At 42.8% G+C, this 27090-nt stretch overlaps 1 protein-coding gene across 2 annotated transcripts in view; it reads right to left on the bottom strand.

Annotated features, from left to right (window-relative positions):
* Positions 1-4963: 4963 nt before the first annotated feature.
* The window catches only part of LOC147423360 (CCR4-associated factor 4 homolog), a 61232-nt gene continuing 39105 nt past the window's right edge, over positions 4964-27090 (bottom strand). The window contains exons 1-11 of one of the 2 annotated variants that reach the window (XM_086501985.1): positions 13922-14077; positions 13748-13829; positions 13447-13579; positions 10803-10942; positions 9626-9678; positions 9329-9434; positions 9066-9197; positions 8915-8983; positions 7650-7760; positions 6834-6864; positions 4964-6307 (exon numbers count right to left, since the gene is read on the bottom strand). In XM_086501985.1, the coding sequence (XP_086358111.1) occupies positions 6219-6307; positions 6834-6864; positions 7650-7760; positions 8915-8983; positions 9066-9197; positions 9329-9434; positions 9626-9678; positions 10803-10942; positions 13447-13579; positions 13748-13829; positions 13922-13986 (1011 nt within the window). In that variant the 5' untranslated portion in view covers positions 13987-14077 and the 3' untranslated portion in view covers positions 4964-6218. Of the gene's footprint in view, positions 6308-6833; positions 6865-7649; positions 7761-8914; positions 8984-9065; positions 9198-9328; positions 9435-9625; positions 9679-10802; positions 10943-13446; positions 13580-13747; positions 13830-13921; positions 14078-27090 lie in introns of those variants that run through there. The other variant, XM_086501984.1, reaches the window with a different exon arrangement.

The following is a 27090-nucleotide window of genomic DNA, read 5'->3' as shown; positions in this document are numbered from 1 at the left end:
TATGTACACACACCTAGGGGCTATCCTATTGCATGTTCCCCGATATTTGTATTTAGAAGAAAATTTAAGCTGATTTTGTAGAAAAAATCACAATTTAACATATAAACACTTGATTGGCTCTTCAAACCCTTTGTATGGTGCTTTTCACGTATAGCCAGATCCGCATACAGAACATTTCCCCCTCCTAGTTGGAGCCCATTAGGGGAAGGGAGTATGTAGGCTAGGTAGTGTTGTGCATGGAGATTCAAACTCGTGTCTATGTTTGTGGTATCAATGGATTGTAAAACACTCCTACTTGTTATTTCTCTTTAGAAAAAGATCTTGGAGCAATTAAGTGTATTCTTTGATAGTCAATTTTGGGAACAACCATTGTTGTCTTATCGATGATCAATATTTTGATAGATTGGTTGTTGCTTTGACAAGGGAAGTGATGGTTTCTGAATCTTTGGCACCCACTTATAAGTCAACTTGATTGGCATCTTTGCTTTTGATTGGTTTTTTGGCTTCCAAACCTATCTGGTCTTAGGTAGTTGTGCTCTCTTCTTGCTCTTTGAGTTCAAAGTTGGTACCTAAGGTTTGTATATACACTGTTTGTTTTTGGATTGATCCTTGGGTACCCTAAGCTACTTAAGATTTGTCCAAAGTTGAGCTTTTGGTGCCCAACATTTCCTGGTTTTCTACATGCCTATGAAATAAGGGTAAATCTTGTGTCAAGCAGTTGATAGGTGTGGTGTTGTGACATGGTTTTGTCGGCTTTGAAGCTTGTAGGTCAGCCTTCCATACTTCTTTGTTGTAGGAAAATGGTACTTTCAGTTGTCCGAATTAAAGCACTTGTCTTTGCTACGGCATTGACCCTAACTCCATCTTTTAAATTCACCATTATTCTCATGTCGCCCATCCAACCATTCATAATCTATTTTGACCTTATCTTCCGCTAAGCCTTGTGTAAAGTAAAAAGCTTGGGTACAGGGGTCGATCAAGTTGCTGGTTTTCTTTTCAGTACTTGAATATGAGCCTCTTCCTGAGCTTCATCCATGACCTGCTGACATCTAACTCTACATTCTTTTGTTTCATACATTTGTTCTTTTAGTTCATTGGTTAGTGGCAGATTGTATTTGTGTAGATGACATCCACTTATCAATTTTTCCATGATTTCTCCATCTAAGGTGGCTAATTTAACTATCCCACTTGGTGAAACTATTTCAACCACAAATGGCCCATGCCCCTTTTTCTTGAATTTTGAAATGTGATGTTTCAAGGAATAGACCAATACGAGATCCACTTATTTGAAGCTTTTACTTAACTAATGAGAGTCAGAGGACTATTTTTGTTTTTGTTTTTGTGCATAGATATGTGCAATGGCTTCCTTTCTTTGCTCATAATATTGTTCAAGATTCTCTAACTATTCTAACAGTTTATGACCTTTCCACTCTAGGTCGTGTGCAGCTGAGAGTGTTGGAAGTAAAAATTCCATTGGCAATATTGCATCAAGTCCCTAGATGAGATTGAAAGGGGTAGCATTCAGAGCTTTTTCAAAACCTTATAATCCTAGAGAGCTAAATGAACATTCCTCCCCAAGTCAATGCATCCAGAACTCAAAATCTTTGTAATCATAGAGCTAAGGATCTTGTTTGTGTGCTCTACTTGGCCAGCCGCTTGAGGATGATATGGTGCAATTTTTTAATGGATAACCTTAAACTCATTTAGCAAACATTTTATCACCTCATTGAGAAAATATGTACCTTGATCGCTCAAGTTCAATTAGAAGCTCGTATCTTGTGAATATACATAAGAATGAAGCTGTGGTTTGTACATCGTACTTTCTAGTGTCTCTTGCTTTGGTCCACTTGGTTAGATAATTTGTGGCCATAAGGATATATGTTGCATGTGATTTGTGCATTTCATTACATAAGCATGAGCATCCCATTTCATGTTTGGCCAATATACCCCTAACCATGTAAGTCTTCTCAAGGTTTGTTCGACCACAAAATGGATCCCCGCTACTATTGTATGATCTTGATTTAAGTGGTTAGCATGTTTCTCAAAGCTTATGCACAAAAGTAGAATCCCGTGTCTATTTTTTTGATACACTCTTCCTTCTAGTAACTGATACATAGCCAACGGCTCAATCAGCTTTGATGTTATACAACGTGGAATTTGCAAATCTACTTATGCTATGGTAATCAAAGTGATTAGCATTTTGTATCATCTGCATAGAGAGCAGATACTTGTCCTACTTAATAATATTTTAACTGAAACTATTGTCTAAAATAAATATATTTCTTGTATTGTTTTATGGAACCAAAGACCATGACCTCCTTCTAATTCAAGTGGCATAGCTAGAATTATCAATAGTTTTTTTCTTTTAACTTAAACTACATATCTAAAATAAATTTAGAGTAAACAATAGTATAAAATATTAGAAGGTCGTCACCCCTTCTGGTGCAAGTGGCCAAGTTTAAACCATATATTCCAAAAAAAATAACTTGATCAAGAGGCCATCACTCTCTTCTGACTCAAGTAGCATACCCAAAGTTACCAATAGTGTTTCTTTCAAATCAAGTTAGGTTACTTATTAAAGTTATTCATAATTTTGGTTTTTTTAGAAAATCTTGTTCTTAGCTTTACAGCATGAAAAAAAAATTATTGTTGTGTGGATTAGAAGGCCATCACCCCCTTCTGATTCAAGTGATATAACAAAAGTAATCAAAAGTTTTTTTGTCAAATCAAATTGGGTTACCTAATAAGTTTTTTTATAAAATTAATCTTTTATTATGGTGATTGAATATGAAGTTGTTTTCAGCATCCACTTAAAGTCACATGAGAAAAGACCATGCTTCTAAAAGTCAATGTATAATAGTCGACACTTGTTTTCCAAAGGCCCAAGCAAGATTTTATATGCCTTGAAGACCTATCTATCACCCTTTTTCATGAATATCGGGACCTTTATCAGGCAAAAGACAAGCAAAAGCAAGGGTCAAAAATTCAGGTCAAGACATAGCCAATAGCAATTACCAAGTTTTTAGTCTAAAATAAAAATCAAATCCCAGTAAGACCATATCATTATGCAAAGAGAATATCACAGAAGCAGCAAACTCCTAGGTGTAAGTCCAGCATCCCCAATCAACTTAATGCAACCTACAATGGCTCACCAATTTACGAACAAAAATTTATTGTTTTAAAGATTTTCTAATCGGCAATGTTCCTAGTTATTAAGTCATATCAACATACTACCAGTGTCAAGTTTCTCAAATCATCAAGGCCTAGTCTACATTCATAATTTATTCCTAATTGTTTTGAATATGCACATCATTATCCCAAAAAAACCAACAAGAGACCATTACCAAGGAAATATCAATATCCTAATAAGTCCAGCATCGCCAATCAACATAATGTAGCCTACCATGGCTCACCAATTTACTAACAAAAATTTATTTCTTTAAAGATTTTATAATCGGCAATGTTCCTAGTTATTTAGTCATATCAGCATACTACTAATGTCAAGTTTCTCAAATCATCAAGGCCGAGCCTACATTCATAAGTTGTTCCTGGTTGTTTTATATATGCACATCATTATTTCAAAAACCCAACAAGAGACCATTACCATAGAAATATCAATATCCAAATAGAATCCACACCCTATCAAGGAAATATCCATAGGGCCAAATTTCCATGCAAGTAATCATCTCATAAAAGCACCAATATAGAGATATACAGCTGGTCACAAATCCCAAGTTGCCTCAGTCGTCCTAATTTAGTGGTGCTATGAGGGGCGGCCAGTTTTCTCCAAAGGGCGGGAGCCTGGGTTGGTATCAAGCTCGGGTACACCAAGTAATGGTGGGAAGGAGTATCATCATTTCAGTAGAGAGAGAGAGAGAGAGGGAGACCAAAGCCAGCTCATCGACCGAGTTGCAAGTTGGAAGAGAGAGAGAGAGAGAGAGAGAGAGAGAGAGAGAGAGAGAGAGAGAGAGAGAGAGAGAGTACACCCTAATATGTGGTACAAAAAATTAAAGCTAAGATATGCAAGTTCAACATCGGGCTCATCGGAGCTCAATAGGGTTCAACACAAGGAGAGAGCATGTGGAGAGGAAAAATAATTATAGTTGTTGTAATAGAAAGGCATTTACATGGTACGCCCTCATAAATGAGGTGAGGGAGTTCCCACCAAATTGGCAAATATGTACCACTTTATCTCAAACCAATAGGTTCCCACTACATGTGGGCGATGGCAAGTATATGAACCGAGTCAAACAACCCATAGGTCACGGTAAACAACTAGCATCAATATCAATATACCTATTAGATTCAATAGCCAAAATCTCCCATTAGGAGAGTGTAGGTTAAATATTCAAGGTGTGCACTCACAAGACAATATAACCAATTACACCATCTAGTAAATAAAACCCAACCATAGTGGTTGTAGAATAGCAAGCTAAAGGAGATATTCATTGTCAGTATAGTGACTAATACAGACCATTAAAACAATGTAATCAGGTGTAGCAATCAAAGCCTAGTGAAGCAATCCTACTCACCATGTCCATGAGGAAAAAGCGGACGAGATTATACCATAGAATCAAAAGCAGGTTAAATATCCATAGTAATGATCCACAAGACATAATAGTGCGTGTGTCTCTCAGAGATGAAGCAATCAAAACCAAGTATGTCTGTGTGTCCTCGAAGCCAAGAAAGTTGATCAGGTGACTTTAAGGAAAAGGTCATTTAAAGTGACAATATAATCATTAGTACCAACAAGCCCAGCATAAGCCTAGTAGAAGCTATGCTCTCGTGTAGAGGAGAGTACAAAGTACCTATGAAACATAGAGATAAGCATTCTTCTCAAGCCATATGGGGGGTCCTGTAAAGGAAAGTCTTTAGGTCAAGCTAAGAATAGTGACAAAATGTGTGTGTGTGTGTGTGTGTGTGTGTGTGTGTGTGTGTGTGTGTGTGTGTGTGAGAGAGAGAGAGAGAGAGAGAGAGAGAGAGAGAGAGAGAGAGCACCCCTTGCCTAATAGAATATTCTTGAGTCCATCAAATACACCATCATCGAAGCACAGAAAAGAAAGGAATATCTAGTGCTATCAACATATTAAAATGGGTTGGAGTCTCTAGGAAAACTTCAAGAAACTTCCACCAATATTTGGATTACACATAATAATACATGTAGAATATTGCATGCCCAATAAATTAGTCAATTGCAACTAACAAGCCCATACTTTGTCCTCATGCAATCAATGTATGAATTTGCTTTGCTCGAGTGGAAGACAAGTGCATTTAGCTAAACCAACTCACTCACTCTATCTCTCTCCATCTTCTAGTCACCCAAGTGAATGCAAGATCAATGTTGCACTCTAGCAGTTGCATTTAAAAATCCTAGTTAAACAAATACGTAGCAAACATCCTAATTGCACCTTCATTCGCTCTTTTGGTATCTAGCTCTCTTATGACTATCAAGAGCCTTTCTTGGATCATGGAGCTTCCTGATCAACCTCTCCAAAACTACCCCTTTTATAACACCATTGTTGCCCTTTATTAAGGTTGTAGAGTAGGACTACCTTGAGAGGCTCCCTACTCCAAAGCTTGCTTTAGAAAGCTTCAAGAAGACGACTATAGGAGGGAATGGTTTTTTAAATTAGGTATTTTGAGAGAGAGAGAGAGAGAGAGAGAGAGAGAGAGAGAGAGAGAGATGTGCCACCAATTTTTGGAGAAAATGGAGAATTACAGCAAAGAGAATGATAAGTTGACATTATTTTTTTCATACTTTAGAACTACAAGAATGTGGTCATTGCTCCCATAGCATATTTTAACGAGTCTTTACAATAAGCAAGTACTCGGCAAGCACCAACACAATTACATGGTGCAATTAACAAAGCAAAGGTGAGGAGAAATCTCCCATTAGTTGCCATTGTATAGTGAATGATTTGATTATCATTTATACTTAAAATGTACGATTGCCATAATAGCTTTTTTTGTTGCGCTAAGTGTGACTTTTCTTGATTCTACAAAGTCCTTTTCATTAAGAGATGCTAGGGTTTCACAATGACAGATCATTGATTGTTACCTCTTAAAAAAATACAATGTTTTTTATGGTGATACCTTTGTGTTCCATAATCTATGTGAAAGTTTACCCTTAGTTTCTTTCTCACATGCCAACCAGCAAGCTTAATTAGGTGTATCTAGCTAGATAAAACCCCAAAAGCAAGATTTCTAAATTTTGAGAGTTATTCTTTGAGCATCACAATGAAAATTTGGTTTGATGTGACAACGCAAACATGTGTTCCGGAGTTATTGAATGATATTGATACAACACCTGCAACAAAGATCACATGCATAAATAAACCTTTCAAAACCATTAAAACAACAAGGTGAAAGCTCACATTGGCATATTAAAACAAAAACTTATAAGAAATTGTTGAGGCATTGAATGCAAGGACAATTTATGAGTGAAGAAAAACATAACAAAGTTGAAAAGGAAGGCATGTGGTCTGTAACTAAACAGAGGTCATAAAAAGCAATACGCCTTTCTCCTTCTCCTCTAAGGCATGTTTCAACATGGCAAAAAGGAAAAGTGCTCCTATAGCTGCCCATATATAAACTATTCATAGCATATATCAGTTCATTATAATACCATTGAGACTTCCTGATAAATAGCCTTAATTCCATGTAATCAAAAACTTACACTATTTCCTTATCAAATTTGTAAATGTGCAGAAGTACTAAACTATAAAAAGAGAACAGTATTTGCTTAAGCCTATAGCTGTGGCATTTTTCAAGCTACCCACCTATAGATTTAAATGATAGTTAGTATGGGAGAACAAAATAAAATGAAACCATACCTTTATCCAGCTGATCCAAGCTACCCACCACCTGGAAAGTCAAAAGGGGAAGGTAAGTTAGCTCACTACACTAAAACCCTCTTTATTTACATAGCAAAACAACTCCTTTGCAGGTAAGAAAAACCCCCTAAGATCTAGCAAGATCCTATATTGCCTATTAGTGCACCTTCTTAATCATTGTGTATCAATTTTTTTCTCATCACATCTACTTCAGACTATCTTTGTGAGGAACAAAGCAAGATTTTTAAGAGACGGTTTTTTAAGAGCTCCACCATATCTATCTTGTTACACATTTACAGCTTACACATTTTTAAGAGACGGTATCTATCTTGTCCACAAGGATGACTAATGATAGTCTGATCCTCGATAACAATTAACATCAAAGGTCCCTTAAATGAAGTCATTTTGCACACCGAAGTGAAAAGAGGCATTCTTTTGCAACTACTCTGGACCAACTACATTTCTACTCTTTTTTCTTGGAGGTTAATTTTTGCATTAGGCATTCCATAGCATTTTAATTCCTCCTTTGCTAGTAACAAGACTGTTTATTGCAAATAAGGTGAATCTCAAATGACATAGTTTAAGTCAAAATAATCATGACTCCCATTTTCTGTAAAGATGGCCATGAAACAATTTTGATCCTTGACTTCATTTTCCTACGATTTGTTACCATGATCTCTAGACAATCTAAAAAATCATTGGTAACTTTTTTTTGCAAAAGCCCACAAAAGTGGCTTTTTTTCTTCTTTTTTTAACGAGAAAGTTCATGAGTGTGTGTATAATCGACATAAAACTTGAGAGAGAGAAAAAGCATACTTGACCCGTTTGTGATAGAAAGAAAGAAGCTTGGTTTGGACTCGTTCCCCCTGCTGCTACCAAGTTTTGAGCCATGCCTCTCCCATAGCATGCAGAATAGATTTGACATGGCTGACAATGATTCCAGAAACATTAGGCTTTGTTTGCTACCATCATAATTCATCTTAAATGCATCATAAAACCAGATAATTTGTTTTGGCATGTTAAAACTATGAATCAAGCCACACCCTCATAACCACCTAACAGCCATTGATAATAATATGCAAGCCACCTATGTCTACAGCTGCCTAGCATCCCAGCAGAAACAAAATGTAAAGAAGGTGACTCAGATGTGCTCAAATAATGTGCTCTCAAGAAGTTATATTGACTAATCTTCTGGCTAACCTGGTTCTAACAGGAGGTGCTTTCCTTTGCTCTTCTTCCTCTGGAGCTAACCATTCTCTCTGTTCAGGAGCAGTTGGTAGATTGTCGGCCATTCCTAGAGCATCATAGAGTATTCGGGTCAAAGCCTCTCCTCCACCAATGTTATTGACCTTACCTCTACAGAGTCTTGGCTATCAAGAGCTTGCCGAACAGCTGGTACAAGGAACGGGGGATAGGGCTTAGACAGGAATCTTGTTTCCACAAGGGTTTCGAAACAAGGGGATGGTGCTGGGACGAGGGAAACGGGAGGACAGTGGGGACGGAACCCCCCCCCCCCCCACCCCCTCCCCCCCCCAAAAAAAAGGGACGTCCATGTTACTGTGGCGGGAAGACTGAAGCTGGATTTCATTAAATTGAATCTTGATCACGTACCTTAGTACACGACTAAATCTCATTCATGGTTACAGGTATGTGGAGCAAGTAGGAGGGATTTCCTGGCTACTTGAACTGGACATCCATCCCAACAATGGATACCTTCTCCTATAGCGCAGACATACAAATAAGAATGCCATAAGGAACGATCGGTGGAGCTGGGTTAATTTGACCTCCGGCATAAGATTTATTGACAAACTGAGGTGCCTGCCTAGCATGTTTAAGCCAGCTGAACCTCAGAAAATTAATCATCCTTCCTACCCAGAATATCGACATTCACGTACGGAATATGCAAGCAAGAAACAACATTTTCTTCTACTAAAAAAAGCCATAATATTCCTAAGGAACAACCCTGCCTTCAGCAAATAATGAGATCAGGTAGAAATTTGAAAGCTTCATCAACAGTTTCAAAAGGCAAAACATACGGGAAGGTCATCAAAAGAACATAGAATCAGCAAAGCCAAGCATACCTTCTCTAAATTCATACTCTGCGGCCACATAAGCGTGCGTATAAGAGCTCCACTGCCATAGTCCCATTCCTTCACAAGAGACACTGCCATGAGATCTTTTTACATGATCAAAACCCTTAAAACATAATAAATGAAAAAAAAAAAAAAAAACCTGTAACTGCTCTACGGTTCGCCATGATCCGGTAAGAATTCTCTTTGTATTCATGTCTAAGTCAAGAGAGGCTCCGCATAGATATGGCCCATATATGCTTCTCACAGACTTTCCAACTCGTAAGTCCCATAACTAAAGCCAAAATAGTATTTTGACTCAGTCTATGATGCATATTTTCACATTTTGAAAGCAAGGACCATTCGTGTATCTTTGTGACATATCCAATGTTGCATTACATTCTTCTAAGAAAACGCTGGCAACACCTGAATTGTTTTGTCCCAGCCACCACTAATCAGGACATTTGTATCAATTGAGGCCCATTTTAGAGCAAAAACCCTGTTGGTGTGGCCTGCTGTAGAGGATCCATTGCTGGCTTCATAATCAACAAAACAGAGTCTATAATTATCGAGCTACGAGAAGTTATTCACTAGGAATTTTTTAAATGGAAGTTAGTGCATTATTGAATTATACACAACAATCTATGAGATGACAACTAGGAAAGTTTCTGATTAGCAACATAACATAAAAAGGACTTCAAGTTATATAAGACAATCTCATACCCTTCATCCAAAATCACAGACATCTTCCTCGTTAATCCATCATAAATTCGAACCTGAAATAGCATGTTCATTAATAGACCAAGGCAATTAGGTCCGCCAGGTACCATACATTAATACACATACAATACGCGTATTGTTCATCACCCTAGGGTAAGGTATGTAAAGTATGCAATGTTTTAAAAACATACAAAAACTTAGTTTATTTTAGCATTGTTGATCAAGGATTAAAGTTCATATAAACTACATACATAGAAAGATATTTCAAGTGGGTCTACAATGATGCTATTAAACTACAACAAATAACTTGAGAGCGTAAAGTATGGTTCTTTCACCATAGCTTTTTTTATCACTAAAAAAAGTCTTGTGTGAGATGAACCAATTGGTAAAATACCGTATGTATGGTATGGAAACAAGAGGATTAGATATGTAAATGGATGCAACCATGTAACAGAGTCGTTCTGCTTCCAACTTCTACCTTTAAAGGTAGTAGAAATCGTTGTCATGAAACAGAACCTACGCACCTTCCTGAGCAGAAAGTGTCAACATGTTTGTTGACAACTGTCCAATGCAAACCATAACTTTTCAGGAGACTGAAAAAACCATGTCATTGCAGTACCTAGAAAATCCCTCAGCAGAAAGAATGAAGATGATTTGCTCAATGAACATAAAGGAGAACACTCTAAAGAAGTGAGAACACAAGAACTTTTATGGCATTTAAAATTTGACGCACACGAAAATGATACGAGTGCCATTATTATGCCAGACTTAAGGCATAAATCTTATCAACAAATAGATGCCCTTTAAACATTACCATAGAATGTGGTATGACTGCTCTCTCGGAAGCTTGCACTAAACTTCATAAATCTAGAATCTGAATAGTGCAAATATAGTATATGTGTCGTTTTATATGGACTTTTCAGTACATTGACCTTATGTGCACAAGATTAAGGGCAAATCCTTGAAAAGAATTCTTTTACTTTGATTTCAATAAACTAGTAAAACCTTTCTAGCCAAGACTTGCATGTATAGGGTGAAACATAGTCACAATCAGCTACACAAAGAGGTCAGATCTTTTTACTTTATTAACACACCTGAATGCCAAAGTCATTTTATAAGTTTCCCAGAATGCATTAACAATTCTTGATTTCCATGATACACTTACATTGGCCAAGCTTACCTTAGTGTCAAGTCCAGCTGTGGCAAACAGCACCCCAGTCTCTTGATGGACAATAGAAAATATCTCATTTCCAGGTTCTTGAATGGTGCTAATGAGCTTGCCTGAGGTAGCATGCCAATGATGTATGTGCCCACCCACATCTACACAATGGTGAAATCCTTGATCCATTAGATCTACATGCTTCTAGATTTGTACGTGTTGTATAAGAAAAGTGAAGGTGACACGCAAGTGCATAAATGTGCACTTAATTGGGCGTGAGAGCGAATGAACACATGCAAGAGAGTTTTTTTTTGTGTGTGCATGCATAGAAAAAGGAGACCACACGCTGACTCGGTCCCAAAGAACCCCTCCCACTCCGTTTTAGGAATGGTATTTGTTTTCCATTGCGTGCTCATGCAACTAAACTTTCATTGAGATTTTATAAAACAACATGTCACCTCTCTTTGAGACTCTCATGAAAGCTGGTGCCATGGGGATGTGTGTCACAATGAAACACCTTTCGGCAAGGGTGAAACTTGAAACCTTGAAACTCCTAAAATGTTTGGGGTAGTGTTGAAACGCCCCACATGAAACCTGGGCCTAATGCCCCTTGAACCACAAAGCCCATACATCTCCCAATTTCATTTACATGTGATTCTGGAGGAAGACTTGGAAATCTAGCTGTAACTGCAATTCCAAGTCCAATGAAATCCATCCCCTGTGTCCATCTAGCGAGAAAACCTTTCTAGAACTTGGAGAGAGAGATAGTGTTGTATAGGATCAACTGAAGAACTAGAACTAAATATAAAGTTGTCATGAATTGGAGATTCGTTTGAACTTAACCCCACAAAATCTCATAAAAACGACATGCAAAGCTTACATGTATAGTCTCGGTTTGCCACATCTAAAATATAAACAACAAAAGCTGTCCCTGATTTAAAAAATTTGGTCACTTTAAAATCGATTCTGCTCTATGAATTTTTGACCAAGACATAAGGGTCCCTCCAATCTCAGAAAAATAAAAATTGTTTCAAAACATCTTAAGTCCATAAGTGAAGGGTGAGTTTAAGAAATGAAAAGACAGATGAAGGTGGAAAGTCAAAAGACTTTTTGTGTCCATATGAAGAGAGGTGGTCGAGTGCACATTGGTATATTTTTGTTTCTCTTCTTTTTGTTTTTCCTTCAACGTTTTCTTCTCTTTAGAATGCTTTTGCATTATGTAGGTAGTGATTATATTTTTTTTGAAGCCATTAGTTAGGAGAGCAGAGAGCGTTGTCTCAGGAAGAGGAAGAAATGGACAACATGATGGGGACATGACGAGGGGCATTTTCACGTGCAAATTGGCTCCAACAAATCCAAATAAAGACCTTATAATATTTGATGCATTTAAGTATGGCAAAATAGAGAATGAACAAAAACTACAAACAAGACACCGCCTTTACAAGGTCCCTTATGGAATCGTCTTCGTTGCATTTCACCAGCTGTAGTATACATTTATGCAGAAGTTGAAAACCTCCTAGGCTGCAAATCGGTGATTAAATCGTGGTATGCTCAGCTTGTATCATTGCAGCAAGAGCCACCTTGCTCTGATGCCAAACGTTGAGCAAAAGTCTGTAACACAAGCAGATAGAGATGGAGAGGCCTCCCCAATAGTCATGCACAGTGGTCGGCTAATGAAAGAACGATAGAGAGATCTAATACTTCAAAACTTTCTCTTATATAACCTCTACTTCTGGATGGCACTGGAGGGATTCAATGTTAATAGGCCGTGGATTGCAAGTTAATGGCCTGGCGGTCTCTATAAAACACCGCCCCGCCTTCTCCTCCTTGCTTGCCTACAGTTATCGTGGCATGCATGCTCTACGTGCCAAGTGACTCGTATGCCCTCATGACTAAGTAGTAACACATAGCATTAAAGAGCGCGGGGTAAGGGGATCAAGGGTCGGGAAGTCCACGCCTGACGGCCGAGGAGATCGCAATCGTGAGATGGCTATTAAAACTAAACCCGGCCATGAATTAAACCCCTTAAACCCGGCCAATGCATGTTGGATTACAATAAAGGGCCGAAAAAATGCGCAAAGGTAAGGAGTGCGCATGGGTGAGATGGCTACCTCATGTGTCACAAAACCCGGGCTGAGAGGCCCTGGGCTCAAAACCGGGTGATGGGGGGCCCATTTTTTGCGCTGCCCGGGTTTAATTTCACCCCGATTTTCGGGCTGTCTGGGTTTAATCCGCCTCGGCCTTCGTGCATGGACTTCCGGACCGTTGATCCCCCCACCCCCCTTTTTTTTAATGCTATGTGTTACTTAAGTCGTCCGTTAAGCCGATGGGCATGTCTCATCTTCTCTTCTTGAATCATACAGTACCCAATTTGTAGTTTCCCTTTTTGTGTTTCTTCCTTCACCATTTTTGGGAGGTTCTTCTTCACCACCTACACCCATGCATCTCTCGTGGCCCCACCTTCCCCTCGAGGCTTTTTCAGCGATTGCTTTTGTTAACTCCTCCTTAATTGCTTCTTTGTCAACCTCAGCTTTGTAACCTTGGAGACAGGATCCTTCTAGAGCATCTAAGGGTCGTTCAGTACTGATAATAGAGCATTCTTCTCACACACACACACACACACACACACAGAGAGAGAGAGAGAGAGAGAGAGAGAGAGAGAGACCTGCTGAGATGAGCACATTCTTGGTGGAAAAAAGACCCTCTGAAGGTCTAAAGCACATTGACAAGGATGGATACTTTTGTGCATTTTGTTTGTTCAAAGTAAAAGACAATGCTCCATCTAGTACTCTGTATATCTGTGCAACAACAAAATCACCTTCGCTAAATGAAGATATGAACATGTCCACCATCTTTCAAGCATAGATTGAATCATTAATAAAAACCGAAGAAATTTGTTTGCAAGCAAGAAAGTAAGACAACTTTATGCAAAAAGAAAGAAGGTTACAAATCACTGAACTATTAACCTGAATGATGCCACTTGTGTGAGAAATTGCAAGCCAGCTTCCATCTTCAGAAAAGCAAGAGCAGGTAGCCTCATGACCATCTCTGAAGACAAAAGGGCACTTTAGAGTTACGATACTGAAGTAGAGTGCTCTTAGAGAAAGAAAGTACTCGCATTTGTCACAAAGCCAGCATACACAGATATGGTTAAACTGGGCTTGAAGGTGATGAGACGAGCAGTGCTTTCATCCAAAGTTGCCATTTCTTCTTCGTTTCAAGCCTACAAAGTAGAAAGCATTTGCTCAGAATGATTGCTTTGCAGAACATGAAAAGAAAGGAGTTCAAGTTACATTTGAGGCAAATCAACAAGATGTACTTTGAATGATATGCATTGTGCAACCAATCAAATTTCACCGGGAACTCTCATGCTTTTGTTGAGTTTGCAAGCCTCAAGATCACACCTCCCACAAGGTCTCTCTCTCAAGGAAAAGAGGCTGATTCTATTACTTTAAAATCTCCCAAAACGTCCAAATGGTGCCTATGCTGAGAGCAAGTACATCACTATTTACATAGCAAGCCCGTAGGCATCAAACGGAAAACTGTAAAAACGAGATACAACTAGGCACATGGCCAAACTAAAAAGATTGAAGGCCGGGGGGAAAAACTCTCCTAAAGAGAGTAAAAAGTGCCCTGGCAAGCTAAGTGGAGAGGGGATGTCAATAGCCTATGTAGAATAGGCACTTTGACCACGAGCCCAGTTAGCAACTGCAATCAAGAACCGGAGCCAGCAAAAGCCACCAGCGATGAAGATGATAGTGAGCGACTGCGAGAAGCTCGGTATCGACCACCAACTCGTAGAATATGACAGCAAGAGGTAGGAGGAACACAAGGGAAAGAGCCTGAAGTCGAGGGTGAAGAGGCAACTAACATCACCAAGAGACTTCAGTAGGAGGTCACAAGGTGAATAACAAAGCACTACACCAAAGCTGCCAAGAAGCTTTCATCCAAAAGATCGAATAGTCCACTTGTTGAAGGTGGCTCTTGAAGACCATGGCTAGAGAGGGAACGATCAGGAGACAGTGGCGGAGGCTTTGACACTGCATCCAGGTGAAAACCTCCCAAAGAAGCTTGGTAGAGAGAGCAGCGATGAGAGCAACCAGCTGACCCTGAACAAACCCACCACCATCAAGCAACAGCAGAAACCAAAACTTCAAAAAGAAACAACCCATGCCCAACGAAAAGAAGTGTAAGGAAAACAAAACAAACAAAACTAAAAAAAAAAACAGAGAAAACAAACCTCAAGGACAGGCTACCACGCATGCGCACACACCTGTCAGCAAGCGACAAATATACACACACAAAGACTATAAAGGCAAGCTTCCACGCACACACCCGCACGCACCCAAACTTGTGCACATCATAAGGAAGCCAATAGAGGGACACACACACCCACAAAGAAAAACAAAACAAGAACCAAAGAGGAAAGATCAAACCCGAAACTGAAAAGCACCAACAATCAGCATGATCAACATAGGGAGAAACGCCCGAACAAGTGCCGCGCAAGGCTGATGTGGGAGCAAGGGCACGGAGGCAACCTTCCCCAGTTAAGAGACAAGTGTCCTGACGAGCTCTGTGTTGAGGAAGGTAGGGAGGTAGGTTGGAAATCGAGCAAGAAAGATGAAGAAGCTGATGAAGAGGCTATGGGGTGCTATAAAAACCTCTTGTAGTAGCTCACAAAAGCCAAAAACCTCTAGGTTGTGCCTCCAAAATCATTTGCATCCACTCTTAACATTTCTTGATGGTGTACACCCAAAAAGGAAGCGGATTTACAACTGTCACGTGCACACTTCACTTACGCCACGTAGACACGCTTCTGCCATAGTCTAGCGTCAGTCTTAGCATAGGACCTAGCCTGGCACTTTGTGAGCCTCTGGCAGGACGTGCATATCTAGGCTGGTCGTAGTTGCATACCCTCTCTTGCATAAGAACAGTCATTTCATCATGCAGGTATTTTACCGCGTGAACCACCTCTTAAAAGTCATTTTATTAAAAGTGACTTTTGGAATTCTTTTTGTAAGTTTGTTGGAAAAGTAGGTAGGGCAAATTGCTAAAGATCTATAAAAGAAACTCATTGGACACTCAATAGAAGCAGAAGAAGCAGGGGCCCAAGGAGGCAGGCACCCAGCAGGCAGGCAGCACCTCAGCAGGAGCCCTAGCATTTTCTCAAGAAGAAGAAGACCCAGATCAGCCTAGTGTTTTCAGTTTTCAGCAAACAGCCCAACGTTTTCAGTTTTCAGCCTTAGCCTCACGAGAACCCGCTCCCACCAGGTTGCAAATCCTCGCCAGATTCCCCATCTAGTACCAGATCAGCCTAGCGTTTTCAAATTTCAGTCAAATCAGCCAACATTTTTGCGTTTCAGTCCTAGCCCGGCGAAGCGGTTGCAGATCCAGGCCGCACTATCGCCGCAGTAGCAGATCCCTCACAAAACACCTAGCGTTTTCAATTTTCAGCCTTGACACTGTCGTCGTTGACACCATCGTTGTCATCGCCATCGTCGTCGTCGTCGAAGTCCCTATCTTGACGACGACACTTTGTCATCATCATCGCAGTCCCGGACTTGACGACGACACCATCGTCGTCGTTGACATAGACCAGCAGTACCCGTCGTCGACTTCACCGTCTTCGACACAGAACCATCGTCGACTTCACCGTCATCGACAGAAATTCGTCGTCGACTTCACCGTCTTCTACATAGTACCGTCGTCAACAAAGACCCTTAATACCTTGTCGTCGACTTCATCGCCTTCGACATAGACCTCGTCATCGACCTCCCCGTCTTCGACATAGAAGCCCAGTACCTTAGTACCCCTTCTGTACCTCAGTATCCAGTACCCAGCATCAGTAGCATCAGTACCCATTAGCATCAACATCTCTGCATTTAGTCATTGTATCAACATTGTGCAAGAATAAAGAAAGTACTTGCTCTGGCAACAGAGCAAGGGGGCCCTTGAGGGTTGAGACACGACATCCCTGTGTCATCTCTTTTCTCTCTCTCGTCTCTCTCTTTCTTTCAATTCAATTCAGTTCTTTCAAGTGAAGTAAAGTGTCCCTTGTGTTGGTGTGCGGAGTACTAAATCCGAGCAAATCCTTTTTCTCTTGCATCGCACCTGACAACAACACAACCAAATTGTAACCGAAGCAGGGGGGACCCACTCGCTATCCACCTCAAAAGCCAAGGGAAGGTACCAAGAAGCACATCTCTTTGACCAAACCAACTTCCCTAAGGCCTCTCTAAATTGACTCTCAAACAAATCTGCAAATTGCTTGATATCCATAGAGTTATTGGCTTCAACCATTGTCTGCTCTTGTATGATATCATAGACAGCCTCCCTCGTCCAAAAGGAGTCATCGTGCAAAACCTGTACTCTAAATATGATCATGGGAGCTTTCTCTAGACCAAGGATGTAATAAGCTTGGGCACTACAAGCCAAAGATCTATCGCAGCACACGTGAGAAACTGCAATTAATTGAGCAAACTTGGAGAGAGAGAGAGAGAGAGAGAGAGAGAGAGAGAGAGAGAGAGAGAGTCGACACGGCACGGCGTAGTTCCGAGCCTAGATGCACTGGCCATAAAGATTGGCATCCCTTCTTGGTACTTTCCCCGTCAAGATCTTAGATGAGAATCATGATCATTGTAACTTATATAGCAAACACATCCAGTCCGCCCTGATCGTTTCTCGTAGATTTTGACCTACTACATCTTGGTACTATCACATTCACATCACCCCTCAGGTAACTACGACAAAATGTTGCAACTATTTCATCTTTCAGACAAACAATACACACATGAGAGAGCACATGTTTTATATTCATTTTAGGAATTCCCATTGCAAAGTATTTCTTTACATGAAGTCAACACTATCAGCCTCTCAAGTATCCCTAAAATCTCAAAAAAAATCGGTGACTTTATTCCCTTCGAGGTAACATGTGACAAAGGAGTGGAGTAACCCCCATCTTGTGCAGTCCGCACCGCACCAAATTCAACTTGTTGATTCACCGGTAGCTTTTGAAATAGTCTACGCTAAACCAAAAGCTTCAAGGTAAAGCTCTTCTATCTCAGGAGTATCTGCTAGGTCCTCCTCCTCCATCCATTTCACATCAAGAGCATGATAATTTCTGAACTTGACCAAATATATGCATATCAGCTTACCTTTCACTTTCCTTGTGAGCCAAGACCTGTTCTGGAATCAAGATTTCTTTCGTCTCTTCTACTTTCGGGTTGCTCATCTGGCTCCCTATCCACTGGCACTTCACCTTTGAAAGGTCTTAATTGTGAGAGTGCACGTGTGTGGAAGCGTGAGAGAGGAGAGGAGAGAGACAGTAGATAATATAAAAGAAATACCGAAAGGGGCGAAGGACCCTGCAACTCGTATGGTAGGTGTTTACATCGCACTAGACCTACATCCACGGTATCCACCCGTTGGAGAAGTTTCCATTGGTTATGCATCCACAAGCATCAAAAGCAATCAGCTCAGTAGTACAGAAGAATCCAAGATAGAAGTTCGGTAGTTGTGCCTCACCTATAACAGGGGGGGATGTCATGTGCGCACTTCACTTGCGCTACATGGACATGCTTCTGCTCCAATCTAGCATGAGTCTTAGCTTAGGACCTAGCCTGGCACTTTTGTGACCCTCTAGCAGGACGTGCATGTTCAGGCCGGTCATAGTTGCATACCCTCTCTTGCACAAGACAGCATTTCAGTAGGTAATTTGCCACGTGTGAACCACCTCTTATCATGATGATTTTTAACAACTCATTTTCAGCCTATTATTGGCTTGGTCGTGGGGTTGCCTTTGTCCCTGCTCGGCCCAGCCTTATGCATCTATATATGCAGGCCATTGGGCGCTGGGAGAAGCAAGAGAAGCAACAGTATAGCAGAGGAACTTGCAGACTTGGAATCGCAGGCCAGCACCTAGCGTTTTCAGCCCCTTCTAACCAGCATTTTCAGCCCTTCATGATCGGCATTTTTCAGCCAAGACAGCCAGCCTTTTCAGCTTGAAGCACCACCAAAACCTCAACCTAGCCTCGTCGTTGGTTGCAATTCCTTAGCCATCGGCATCGCTAGCAAATTCCGGCATTCAACCTTAGCGTCGTCATCGTTGACATAGTACCCCAGTACCTAGTACCCCATGTGCCTTGGCTCGGCATAAGGATCCATAGAACCCCAGTACCTAGTACCCCTTGTGCCTTGGCTCGGCATAAGGATCCGTAGAACCTTGTCGTCGACATCACCGTCGTCAACACAGACTCCATCAGTACCTTGTCGTCGACATCATCGTCGTCGACATAGACCCCATCAATACCTCGTCATCAATATCATCGTCGTCGACATAGACCACAGATCCTCGTCGTCGTTGTCGTCGTCGTCGACAAAGATCCATCAGAACCTCGTCATCAACATCATCATTGTCAACATAGAACTCATTAGTACCCGTCCTCGACACCATCATCGTCGACATAGAACCAACAATACCTCGTTGGCGACATCATCGTCGCTCGTCGACATAGAACCTCTCAGTACCTCAGTACCCAGCATCAGTAGCACCAATACCAATATCCAACATCAGTACCCATTAGCATCCGCACCTCAACATTTAGCATCATTGTATGAGCATTGTGCAAGAATAAAGAAAGTACTTGCTCTGGTAACAGAGCAAGGAAGCCCTTGAGGATTTGGGACCCGACATTCGATGTCGTCTCTTTTCTCTCCCTCTCTTATGTCTCTCTCTTTCATTCAGTTCAGTTCAACTCTTTCAAGTGAAGTAAAGTGTCCCTTGTGTCTGTGCAAAGTACTAGATCCGAGCTAAATCCATAAACACTTCCGTTGCACCTGACAGCGTTCTTCAAATATCAAAGATAAAATCCATAGCAATACCTACCCATGGCTTATTTGGAATAGGCAGTGGCTGCAATAACCGTGGTGCCTTTTGCTTGTCAAACTTGACCTTTTGGCAAATTACACATGCTCGCACAAGGCATCCACATGTCTGCTCAAAGTAGGCCAATAAAAGAATGTCTCGACCGCTTTCACTATTGCATCTATACCATGATGCCCTGCATACGGTGGGACATGACTTCTACGATAACCTTATGTCGCAATGGCCTAGTGACACATAGTCTGCCATGCATCATCATGAAGCCGTCCCTGAGGAGATAGTGCTCACGGCGTTGTCCATCTTGCAACTGTTCAAAGATTCATGCAAAATCTTCATTGGTAGCATATTGTTCCTTCATGTCATTAAGCTCATGATAATAAGGAATTGACACAGCTAAAATTTGTGGCTTTCTTGATAGCGCATCGGCCACAACGTTCTTATTGCCTTCCACATGCACAATCCTAAAAGTGGAACATAGAGAGAATGTTTTCCCATCACATATGCTTTTCAGATAGCTTTGATTGTGTCAAAAAGTATCGCAAGGTCTGATAATCTATTTGGACAACAAAATCAGCACCTAGCAGGTAGTGCTTCCAACTTGAAAACGCATGAATCATGGGCTCTCTTTCTCATAGATTTGCATAGTCTTTTCTCGCCCTTACAAGATTTTGCTGTCATAGGCTACTACCCGACCATCTTGCATTAACATTGCCCCAATACTATTGCCACACGCATCACACTAGACCACAAATGACTTCTTGAGATCTGGTTAGACAATCAATGGATTCAGAGTCATCTTTTCATTTAGGAGATTAAAAGCTGAAGTCTCTTTTTTTGTCCATTTGAAAGTGACCTTGCAAAGCATGTAAGGGTGAAGCAACCTCAGCAAAGTTCCATATGAACCTTTTGTAGTGAGAACATAATCCCAAGAAGCTCGGACATCATGCACAGTCTTCAGTTCTGACCATGTCTTGATTGCTTCAACCTTGGCAGGATCCATTCAAACACCATCCTTTGACACTATATGGCCTAAAAGGTGGATCTCTTGTAAGGATTCTAGTTACTAATCCTTTGACACTATATGGCCTAAAAGGTGGATCTCTTTTAAGGATTCAAACACCATCCTTTGACACTATATGGCCTAAAAGGTGGATCTCTTGTAAGGATTCTAGTTACTAATCCTTAATTAAATACTTAAACTCATGATTAAGACTTAAGAAACTTAAACTTGACTCAGAGATAAGACTTAGAAGACTCTGTGTTTGATTGATTCATTCATTGATTGAAATGTGTTACAAGGGTGTTCTTATATAGAAACTGAAGAGACACGATGAAGAGACATGACCATAGGTCAAAAGACATGACTCTAGGCCAATAGTCGTGTCCCTCCGCTAAAGAGTCGTGACACTTCGGCCTAAAAGTACAGCCATTCGCTGAAGAGGCATGGCTATTCGCCGAACAGGTGCGACTCTTGAGCGAAGAGACGCATCCTTTGGAGGATTGAGAGTATCGGATCTGGTGCGTCTTTGTATTTGCAAAGAATAAAGTGAAGAAGGTAATACAAGACAAGGAATATGTCACGTGACACATCCAACCCTATGTGTCCGTGGACAAGCTACAACATGACCAGGGTTCAGTTCAGTCAAGTCAGTTTAGAATAGGAAGTGATTTGGCACTTTTGTGAGTCTGTTCGCAAACCGTGCATGTCCAGACACTTAGTTGTAGATGCATATCCTCTGGTTGCACACAGCATGATCATAAGCATTCCCATCAAAATCCTTCAGGGGAATTTTTCAGTGCATTTAGCCTATTTTACCTATTTTTGACATTTTTCACTTATTATTTTTAAGTGACTTTTGTTGGAAAGTAGGTAGGGCAAATTGAGTAAGTTTGTATACAAGCAAACCTAGACTAGCACTAATTGGCAGAAGAGGCAGCAGAAGCTCCACCGCTCAACAAGCAACTTCTCAAGCAAGATCCCCTTGGTGGTTCCCCTCCAAGCAAGAACCATCCCCCATTGGCGTTTTCTCCAACAAGTAGTCATCGCCATCCAGTCCTTGCCCTAGCGTTTTGCATCAGCAACCCATCGCCAGAAGATTCTCAATCCTAGCGTTTTCAACAGATTCTCAAGCCTAGAGTTTTCAGCAGAGTCTCAAGCCTAGCGTTTTCAGCAGATACAACCTCAGCCATGCAACGTTTTTCAGTAATGAAGCATTTGCAAATTCAGCCCTAAAAGAGTAGCAGATCAGCCCAAAGAACAACAGTTTTCAGCCCTACAATAGATGTAGATTTTCAGCCCTAAAGACCAGCAAAATCAGCGTTTTCCTTAGCATTTTCGGCGATAGCAGATTTCAGCCCATAGCGTTTTTGGACAACAAACAAAAGATTGCAGATTTCAGCCCTTAGGTCGGTTTCGTCGTCGCCGACGAGAGTGGGGCCTTCGGAGGAGGGTTTTACAACAATCTATGGTGTCGTATTCTCTTCTCTCTCTATCTCTCAGTCTCATACACTTGCACGCACGATGTCCACTCACTTTGTTCGTGATCATTGCACTCTCTCATTAAGAATGAAAGGCTCTCCCTTCCATAAGAACAAAAGGAACCTTGAGCACAGTTCGGAGCACTCATCTTGAGCAAAGCGCAAACATTCATTCCGTTGCACCTAACAGAATATGTCACAATCATGACATTCCCTCCCATTTAAAATAAAACCCAGGGTAGTTGTAGAAACTCCGAGAGAAGGAAAATGTATTTCTGCTTACATCTATATCCAAAGCTCTAACTGTTAAGTCCCATGTCATGGCACTGTTATTGACCATAATGATTTTGCCAAACTCAAAACTGATCATATCTGCAACTTGTCTCATCTTTGTCAAAAGTATCAATATCACTTCTGCAACTTGATTAGTGCTTTTTTCAAAGTTATTTGTAACTTCAAGCTTTGTCCAAGAAAAGATTGAATCTTTATTTGCTTTGAGTGAAACTATTGGTAAACTGACTTGAGTTTTCTGTTGAGTGATGACCATTGGTTGAAAATCTACAAGGTATTCCATTAGTTTGCCTAGAACGGTAAGATACTCTTGAAGGGATGTCGTAGACTGAGACAGAGTAGTGTTTGGAATTATATCCAGCTGTAAAGGTTTTTCAATAAAACAAGTTGTGTCCAAAGATTCAATTGCAGCGACTGAAGTCGTGCTGCAAGAGTCTGCATTTGTTTTATCCTTTGCACCGCTTAAGGTAAGGACTGGAATCTTCAAGTTTGAAAAATTATCATTCACCATAGCATCTGGTATCTGTTTAGAGACAACGACTTTATTCTGCAAGGGCGGTGACGAGGCCAAGTTTCCTACCTAGATCACGGCCGAAGAAAGGGTTATGTGCCACTTGGGTGTCACAGAAGAAGCAAAATCTTCTAAATCTTCAGCTGTTTCAGCGAGTATTAAGGCTTCCAATTGAGAAGGGGGAGGTCGAGAAAGTTGTTGCCTCTTAGACCTCTGAAGAACCCTCTTGCACAAGGAAAGGATCAATAAATCTTCAACTTTACCACCATTAGACAAGAAAGACTTAAATGTAGGGCATGGCTCACGAGGGGGAACTTGTCCAACGTCGTGGCATTCACAACCGAGTAGGAAGTAAGACCATCTTTATATGGTTGATTTCTTTTTGAGATGAGATCCTTTGGAAGCTTCATATTGATGCCTTTGTTGCTGATAATTCCAATAAGAAGTATGTTGCTTAGAACTGCAAGAATATTCATGCTGAGACTTTTGCTGCTCACACAAAGATACTTTGTGTCTGGTCATCTCTGAGAAACCATGCTTTGGGTAAGAAAATTTGCTTTGCATCTACAACTGCTCCAAGCGAGTATTGATTGATGCGAGGCTTGTCGAAAGTGCTGCCATTTGCTCCTTGAGAGCAGGAAGGGTGTCCTCAGATTGGCCTTCTCTATCCTGAGATGTTGGCATGGTCCAATCTTAGAGGGAATACCAAGGAGAAGCTGGAGAAGTGTGCGGTATATGAATACCATATCAACAAGAAGGCCAAACATCAAAAGTTGAGCTCGCTGCTGCTGTGCGCTCCCCCCCCCTCGCCATCCTGACCACTCTCCCCCCCCCCCCCCCCCCGCTTAGCTTCGCACGCCCTTGCCCTACAGTGTGCACCCGCGCGCCAGCCCCCCCCCCCCGCCCTATGTCCACTTGCGCCAGCCCACCTCCCCCATCCCGCTGCCTCAGCCCCCATCCACCTCAGCCCCGCTCCTCAGCCTGTGCCCTCTTGCGCAAGCCCCCCCCCCCCCCAATCCTGCTGCCTCAGCCCGCATCCGCCTCAGCCCTCCCCTCAGCCTGTTCAGCCCGCAGCCCCCCCTCAGCCCGCGTCTGCCGCAGCCCTCCATCGCCACCCTCCTCCCCTTTACGCACCTTTAGTCCCCCCCCCCCCCCAAAGGCCTCGCTTTGTTCAACCCTACAGTGGAGTTTCTCGCTAGGACTTTACTCGCCAAGTTCCGCAGGTGTTAGTCTTCACGCCCCCCCCCCCCCCCCCCCCCCTTCTTACACAGCAATAGACACAGATGGAGGCTTATGCTCCGCCCCGGAGGGACTCCTCAGAAGCCCCCTTGCCCGACCCTGCAAAGCCCACCATCCGACTTGCTCTTTCACCAACAGAGCAAGCAAGCGTCGCCGCAAAGGTGGAGTGTCTCCAAGCGACCTCCGTCATCTACAAGATTCTCGACACCATACCAAGCAGAGGAGAGCTACGTGATCTTCTCCAGGCCCGCCTTCTCGCACAGGTGGACAAGATCTTGGATGTTCAGTTCCTCCGACGCGGCTACTATCAAATCGAGTTTGAGACCTTCGAGATGGCGTCCAAGGTCATCGCCATGAGCCCCTTGACCATCCGAGCAGTTCGAGCTCACTTTCAACAGTGGAGACATGGTTTCGACAGTGGAGACATGGTAGAGGAGACAGACCTTCCAATCTCCGTCTGCTTTCCTGGTTTGAGAAGGGAGTAACTACCACTTTTGTCCAGGATAGGCTCAACGATTGGGACAGTCCTGGAGACACCTCGCATGGCAGCCTCAGTAGCTGCCAAGGCGGCCGGCATTCTCTCGGTATGTGTTCTGGTTAGGAACACCCACACTCTCCCGAAGGTTATCTTACTTCCTCGGGTGAGTGGGGGTTGGTTCCGACAGAGCGTGGAGTATTCGGGCCTCCCGAATCAATGTTTCATTTGTCGACAGATGGGCCATCTCGCGAAGGCCTGTCCACGGAGGAGACCCCGACCTACACCACATGCCCAACTCCAGCCCTCAAAGGCTGGCCAGCAACAGCAGGCAGAGCCACAGAGTACACAGACAAAGCCTCCCTCCGAGCCTCGGGCTCTAGCAGAGGAGGGCAAGCAACAGGTTCGTGGTCGACATCGGCAGAGGCCACGCGCCAGTCTGGCACTCAGAGCGGTCCTCAGGCTCCTGCCCAGCAACAGTGGGTTCCCACGAGAAACCGATTCGACTCTCTTCAACAGGATGAGGTCCCCCCTGCTCTAGCCTCCACCTCAGCTTCACCCTCGACAGCCCCCCCCCCCCCCCCCCCCCCTCCCCTCGAGTTCCCCCTTCTCCCTCTGCCTCTTCACCTCACCCTCCCTTCTCTACCAATCCCCCTCGCCCCCCCTGCCCCCCTTCTCCCCCTACTTCCCCTCCTCCTCCTGCTCCAGTCCCTCAGCCGTCCCAGGGGGCAGGGTCTTCTTCAGCTGCTAGGAGATCTCTTGGCAGCGCCTTTGCCACGAGTCGTTTGGCGAGAGAGGGACAGTCTTTCTTGCGACCTCCTCTTCTCGCAGATGTCTCCCTTTGCAGCAGTTCCTCGTGGTCTGACAGTCTTCAGCATCCGTCGTCGTTGGGATTTTCTCAGCGACCCCTCACCAGACCTTGAGGCAGCCTGCTTCAGAGTACACGTATTGTTCCTTGCAGCTAGGGGCTTAGAGGCCTTGGACTCAACGGTTGGCTTCTCTTTTCCCCTCTGTGGCAGGGACCAAGCTGAGTGGACTATAGACTGAATGATGGAGTGGCTGCAGACACAGGCCCTAAAGTTCTCTCATCACATGGGAGACCTAGGAGTTACAGACATGCTTCAGACTCTTTGGCCATTGGCCAAGTTTGTTGTGACACCTCCAAATGCAGCAGGATGTAGACACATTGTGGTTTACTTTTTTGCTGACACGCAAAGCCCACCATGCTATGTACATGTACATGAGGACTCCTAGACAGAGGAGGTTGCTTTACGCACGGCTTGGTCTACTTGGGCTTGGGTTGGACACTCTTTGCAGTCACGCCTATCTCGAGGACGCTCGGATGCGGATTACTCCCCATCCAAGCCTGCCTAGAAGATAGCACGGTTAGCTGCTGCGGCAGCATCAGTTCTCTCTCGCTTCCTATGAGGATTATCTCATGGAATGTACATGGACTACGTGGGCCCCAGTTTCAACGTCAGAGGGGCCGACTGCGTCAGGAGCTTCAATGATGCCTCGTGGGAGGAGAGATTGACCTGCGTATGCTACAGGAGCATTATCTGTGTGAGAGCCGCATTAGACGTTGTGGTAAGCTTTTGTGTGGATGGTATGAGACTATTTGGTCAGCTGCTTTTGGACTTGGAGGCATCCAGGGTGGGGTATGTATGACTATTGCAGATTCTTTGCAGCAAGCTATTGTGGGCAGAGGGATTATTGTGCCACGCAAGGCTCAGTGGATCACTATGCAGGTTCAGGGTTGTCTAGTGGGCTTCCTGAACATCTATGCGCCCAATGTGGCGAGTGCACGTGCCGAGTTTTGGTCTCAGATTGTTGAGTCTCTGCCGCAAGCAGAGCAATGGTGCATAGGGGGTGACTTCAACATGTTGGAGGAACCCTCTGACAGGATTGGTGGTAGCCATACTACTGTGCATGGAGTTAAACTGGTAGCTTGGGAGAGGTTTTGTATGACTGCGGGTTACAGATGTGTGGCAGCATTCCAGTTTTGTGAGGCCCCCAGACAGCCTGGCCTTCTCTCGTTCAAACCGCAGAGTGGGAGGCGTGAATCTATCTCGGATAGATTGCTTTTACACTAGTGACCACTTTTGTGACTTGGGAGGGACAGTAGGCATTCTTGCAGGGACCTCCTGTTTCGGACCATGCTCCAATGATCCTTACAGTGACTGATAGACAGAGGGGGAGTACGATGCTTTGCATCCCAGAGAGGGTCTTGCTGGACTCGGCGCTTAGAGAGCGAGTGGAGGCTCTTTGGACAGAGAGCTTAGACATGCAGGATTCTCCTGCTGACAGAGTGGCCTCAGGACTTGCTCAGCTTAGTCGACTCTCTCTCCAGGAGACTTCAGCTCGCCTGGCTGCAGCGAGAGCAGAGGAGCAGCGTCTTCGACGGGACGTTGCTTCCCTAGAGAGGATGTAGGAG

Source organism: Adiantum capillus-veneris, chromosome 26 (assembly GCF_014529385.1).
Source record: "Adiantum capillus-veneris isolate H3 chromosome 26, ASM1452938v2, whole genome shotgun sequence".
NCBI lineage: Eukaryota > Viridiplantae > Streptophyta > Polypodiopsida > Polypodiales > Pteridaceae > Adiantum > Adiantum capillus-veneris.
The sequence above is the reverse complement of the archived record's forward strand: the minus strand, read 5'-3'. Positions and strand labels throughout refer to the sequence as shown.